Genomic DNA, 6,000 nt, shown 5'->3' on the forward strand with positions numbered 1-6,000 from the left:
TTCGTAACAGATATTGTATGAGCGTATATATTATGTATATGGGCTAGCAATCATTGGATGACCCGATAGCTCAAAAAATATTGCAGCCTAGGTTCTATACTGGTAGGTATATTTTTGATCGGAATGAAAGAGTCGCCTTCCTATCTTTCTGGGACTGGCTCTGCCCTTGAGCTATGTTTCTGGGATTATTTCTGTCTGGTTATTTTGCCAATTATTATATATAGTTAGATTGTACTTGTGTCTCTGTTAGATCTCTTGCAAATTATTTGAGCTTATCAGCCCTCCAGTTTATCTGTTTCACATTTTCATATGCTATATAGTTATACTGTGATCCTTCCTTCCTAGACAATTAAACACATGATTTTCACCAATACTAATCTATAATCGTAACTACATCCGAGGCTTTCCTCTTGCAGAGAAGTGACTATTATCTTCGACATACAAATCTCTGATGCATTTTCACATGTGGATATTAGCACTCCACAAGCAAAAGCCAGGTTTTTACATTTTATACTATTCCTGATGTTTACTATGTTGAAGGATCTGTTGATGTAAATGATTATGCTTCACTATTTAGAGATTGCCACTGATTAATGGTTGTTTCTATAAACTTGTAGTGATTAATTAGTGCCTTCTTTGAGTGCCCTAGCTGTTGACATAGTTTATCAAAATATAGAAGTGTAATTAATGTACTTAATGAGGAATTTATATCTCAAGCCTATGCCCCCCCTTTTATCTCAAAATAAAGTCTGTATGGAGGTGCACCCCCAGTCCCCACCACCAAACAACCCAAAAATGCACTTAAACCAAACCAAACAAACCTAGTGAAATCTGACACCATATTAGAGTTCGGGGTAGGATTTACATAGACCTTGCTTCTACAAAGTAGATTCTTTTTTTTGGGGGGGGGGGGAGTAGAGGTTGTTTATGTGAATACCCCCAAGCTTGCAAAATAAAAGCTAAAAAGGAGACATGTATAAATAATAGCAAGATGTCATGATAAGATTGCTATCTCTGACCGGGTAAGTGTCTTTTATCCGGTAAGAGGCAGTAAGGGGCCGTTTACCAAACGCTTACTTAGGTAACTGCTCACCGGAAAAATTAACACTATCACTTACATGGTAAGATTTTAATGCAGCAAAATGGTATCGTATGCAACAATTTACCGGGTAAGCGCTAACCATGGTACGAGTCGTCGCACTACTGTTTAGTAAACAGCTCCTAAATTGCTTTTGCTCCTTTCAGATGGAAAAAGGAACACACAAAACTTTAAACTTGTCTCATATTCTGTATCTTTGGTCTATTTCTTTAGCTCCTTTTAACATCTCTTTTTGAAATGTTGGGAATTGTTTGTGGCAGGCTCACTCGTGATATTCAGCACATTCTTGGATGCATTAGATCATTGCCTTCTGCCAAGTTAAGTGACTCGGTTGCAGGACAACTTGAATCCTTGGTCCAAAGAGCATCTACTGAAAGAGCAGATGAATAGTAAAGTATATAATTGATTACACATTCACAAAGATCCAGCAGCTATCTCTTCCATCGTTTTGCAAACCAGTTGAGGTAATGCCATGAATTTTTAGCATATATGTTTTTCTTGTGTGTAATGGTGTTATAATGTAATTTCATTCACATGTATATCTTGAAAGCAACAATTTCTCATCAATACATATTGAAGGCTCCATGATGATGAATTTTATTTGATTTATTCTTTCAGGTACAATTGCTTTGACATTTACCCTTTTTTATGTTTATTGGTATGACAGGTGCTTGATCTTGCAATTTTCAATACCAATTTTGAGGAGATTTCTTTTGGTAGTAGGGAATGTATAACTTACAGATGTAATATGAGCTTACTTTTGTGCTTTTTGGTAGTAATGTTTTCTTTGTATTCAGAAGAGGTCAGGTAAGATTGTAGTGAATTTGTATCCAACACTACACTACAATCAACGAGGATATTGAAAATTTGACACTTGTATCCAATTGATCGCTCAACTAGTGATTTTTAAATCAATGACCTTCGGACAGGTTTTTAAGCATTTTTCTGTATTAAAATAACATTCTTATGTTCGACAATGATATTCTCAAACCTATCAGAAGGTCATTAGATAGCAGGTCATTTAGGTAGATGACGCATGTTTGTGGGTGGTCCCCATTGGTGTGTTCATCTCCTAATGCCCTTACAAAGTTGCTCGATCAAAAGGAGTAATTTGCTTCAAATTATGATATAGCAAGTATAGTCTGGAGATAGGCAAAATCTGCAACCGGTTCTATAACTGGTTATGGTAAGACCGACTAAGCTAATCCTTTGCCAATGGCTTTTTAAGTCGATCCTTGGTCCTAGTTATTGTCCAATGTTAGTCTTGATTGGAACTGAGGTAACCGGTTACCTAACTGGTTAACCGTAATCAATCGGTCTAACTGGTTAACCATAATCAATTCCTCTAATCAGTGATCCTCATTCATTTTGATTAAATCAATAAATACATTATTATTGATAAAATAGTATCTTACACAATAAATATACTTCAATCATATGAGTTTTATTTAAATTTGATTAACTATAGAAATAGAAGAAGAAAAATAAAAAAAAGGCCGTGTTGAAAATCAAAATAAGTGTTGAGGATCAAAGGCTTCTAAACCTACGGGAGAAAACAAGTACTAGCGTCTAAGTTCAAATCAGAAGACAAGTTAGAGCCTCTGAGTCTAAAGCGGTATACAATCAAAGGCTCCCGAGTACGATGAACCCGACCAAGTGTGATAATTTGAGACCAAAGTTCAGAAGCTTCTGAACTTATCCTGAAGACTTGTTAGCGACTACACTTCAAATGTACATGTGTCCAGATTTTAAAGAAGTCGCCTTCAACAGAATTACCTACCTTTCTTATAGTTATAAATAGTTTGTTTTAGTTTTTTTTTCTTTGCTAAAGGTGTGGTTTAACGCCAGAACCGCAAACCAAACCCCAAGATCGGTTTGGTCATTTTTCCAAACCACAAACCTAGCAGCGAATTCCTCAAACCGTTTTACGATGCAATACGGTTTATATGTTTTGTGCTAAAAGAACTAAGTGGCTAATTTACAAAAAAATCCCCAATTTGAGATGATACCTATTAGTGGTTTATGCATTTTGTATGTAATTAACTTCATACCCACACTTTAATTGATAAATATATATTTATTAATCTAAATAACTAACAGAGTTATAACTTACAAGATTGTTATTAATAAAAGAAAAAGAACTACTACTTACAAAAATTAGCACACTTTGATCGTTTATTAGTTGTTTTACTAGACTATTAGTATTCTATCTATTTTTAAATTTTAATAAATATTTTATAAAACTCATCATTGCTGTCAGTAGAAGTGTTATTATGAATAACATTTAAACAGTTTTTAATACAAGGCTGACCAATAGCACAAGTATCACAAGGAGAAGATTTTAAATCTTCAGGGTCAGAAGATAAATAAGAATCATCGACAGAATCATCTGTCTCTGCAACATCAGAACTGTTAGCAGAGCTAMAATCATCAGGATCAGGCTCCTCATCAGAATTTTTAAAATTTAGAAAGATGTTTAAAAGAGAATCTTTCGTAGTCTGATCAATATTTAAATTATTAATCTTTTTCTTTGTCCAACAATTTGCTGAAGAATGGCCAATCTTGCCACAATTTTGACAAACAATTTTGTTTTTCTTAAAACCCTGAGAGTTTTTGAAAGATTTTCTATATTTGGAAACATCAGGTTTTTTAGAGTCTTCAGCTCTGTGAGATTTKTGTAAATCTTTATCAAAAGTTTTTCTCTTAAACCTTTTTTTATAATGGCGATAACCARAATCCKTATCGYGAGTTTTATGAAATTTTCTTTTAGGTTTCTTATAAGGAACCTCCATACCAAATTGGTCACAAAAATCACCAAGCTGTTTTCKTTGAAGCAAATTTTGCTTTCGGATTTGATGTTTTAATTTCAAATCATTGCAAAGGGAAAGACCTTCTGCAATACAAGTACTGATKAGCTGACCRTAAGTATAATCATCATAATTAACAGAAGTAGAATCCTTTTTAAGAATCTTGCGGACTCTTTCAGCAAAAAGATGAGGAAGGCCATCTATAAATTTGGCTTTCCAATGACTGTTATTACAATCTTTTAACTCAAAGATACGGGAAAGAAACGTATCCTTGTACCAACGAAATTCTGTAAGAGTCTTACATCRAAGATTACTGATTAGGGTTTGAATATYTTCACTGTTATCAGAAAACCTACCAGTAAAATGCTCTATGAGAGTAAGAACTAAGGGATAGACAACATTTGTTGTCTCTTCACCATTTTCAGTCTTAACAGAGTTAAGAATTTGRTCTTTCTGGGTAAGGGGAATATAATTATCCCACCAACCTTTGAGTTGACMTGTGAAACCAGCTATAATCATTTTGGCAATGTTTTTATCATTATTGCCTGTGTTCTTACAAACTGTACTATACATGAACATGCGATGAGCCATATTATAAATATGCTTATCAGCAAACCCATCAAGGTTCCATTCATAAATACATTTACCATTATAACTATTATTAATAATATACTCCTGTTCTTCATGAAGAACATCCAAAGGACTAGGACGATTATAATAATATTTATTAAGATTCGGAGTCTTAGCCCATTTCATTTTATGAATTTGGTTATTATATAAACTATCATCCGAATTATCTATCCTGGAGTCAGAAAGAAGATCCTTATTAAGCATGGAAATGGAAGGGTTAGAAATATGCAARTGTGAAAGTTTTTGATCAAGYTGTTTCATAAAATYTTCAGCCGGGGATTTAAGCTTGAAATCAGTGATTTCAGGAGGAGGCTGAATAGTATTAGAAGTTAAAACAACAGACTCAGAAGAGGAGGAAATATCATCAGCAGGAGGACTAATTTGATTTTGCTGATTTGTCTCAATTTGAGAAAWWTTTTTTAAGATTAAGGAAATATTATCCTCAATAGAAAAAAGTTGTTCTCCAATAATTTTTAACAAAAGATTAGAGTAATTCTGCTTTTCAAGAAGTTCGTTAATATGTAACGAAGTAACAGTAAGAGTATTATCTTTTATAAGATTGGAAAAAGCAGAGAAGCGGAAGAAAGAATTATTGCTTTTCATAAGAAAAGGAGATTGAGGAGGATAAATAGTGGATTTAATATCCCCATTGAGAAGTTGATAATCCCTTTGAAGAACATTTATAAAATGTTTTACATGAGTATGGAAAAACCAGGGAATAAAAGAGAAAGTTTCATTCTCCTTAGTACAGAAGGCATAAAATTCTGCAGAGAAATTAGCAATTTCATGCTTTGAAAAGTTTTCAACATACCAAGTCCGAAAAGAAGCCCATTTCGGATTTCCATAATAATCATTGCAGACAAGCTGTCTAGCAGGAGAACCATGAGTGAAATCTATTTTTCCCTCACTAGTGACCCAACTCCTAGAAGAAGAAAAAATCATTAAAACTTATAGATTAATATCAGACATGGTCTCTATAACCCTATGAGGTTGTCTGTTACTTCTTTGAGCAACTGGATTGYTATGAACAATACCATTTTTATGAACTCTGAGTTCATCAAAAGGTTGTTGAGAAGAGGATTCAATTTGCTCTTCTGGCTCAGAAGATTGAGCTTGAGTATCYCGTAAATAAGAGGTTGAAGCCCTAGAAGGCTGGCTAGCTTTAGTCCCAAAAGGAGAAATAAAGCTATGAATGCCATGGGATAATGATTGAGACCTTAAAAGAGGTCTGGTCTCTGTATAGGGAATATTGCGAGGATCATCGAATTGGATATAGACAGTACCATCGTCTGTCTGAGTGATATTACTAAAATCACTTTGAACAATAGGTTGTCTAGGAATATTCCTATCTAGAAACCATCCTTCAGGGAAAACTATTTCATCCCATTTGATAGATCTTCTGGTTTGGATCTTAGATCTATTAAAATTGGTTTCTATTAAAATAGTCTCATTAATATCCTTATC

General features: G+C 33.9%; 1 protein-coding gene across 1 annotated transcript in view; it reads left to right on the forward strand.

Moving 5' to 3' along the window:
- The window catches only part of LOC112503531 (vacuolar protein sorting-associated protein 54, chloroplastic-like), a 49,333-nt gene extending 47,352 nt beyond the window's left edge, over window positions 1–1,981 (forward strand). Inside the window, exons 17-19 of the mRNA XM_025107548.1 lie at window positions 417–497; window positions 1,360–1,563; window positions 1,767–1,981. Of these exons, the coding sequence (XP_024963316.1) occupies window positions 417–497; window positions 1,360–1,489 (211 nt within the window). The 3' untranslated portion in view covers window positions 1,490–1,563; window positions 1,767–1,981. The remainder of the gene's footprint in view (window positions 1–416; window positions 498–1,359; window positions 1,564–1,766) is intronic.
- The last annotated feature ends 4,019 nt before the right edge of the window (window positions 1,982–6,000 follow it).

Source organism: Cynara cardunculus, unplaced genomic scaffold, assembly GCF_001531365.2.
Source record: "Cynara cardunculus var. scolymus isolate 2C unplaced genomic scaffold, CcrdV1 Un_Scaffold_3186, whole genome shotgun sequence".
Classification (NCBI taxonomy): Eukaryota; Viridiplantae; Streptophyta; class Magnoliopsida; order Asterales; family Asteraceae; genus Cynara; species Cynara cardunculus.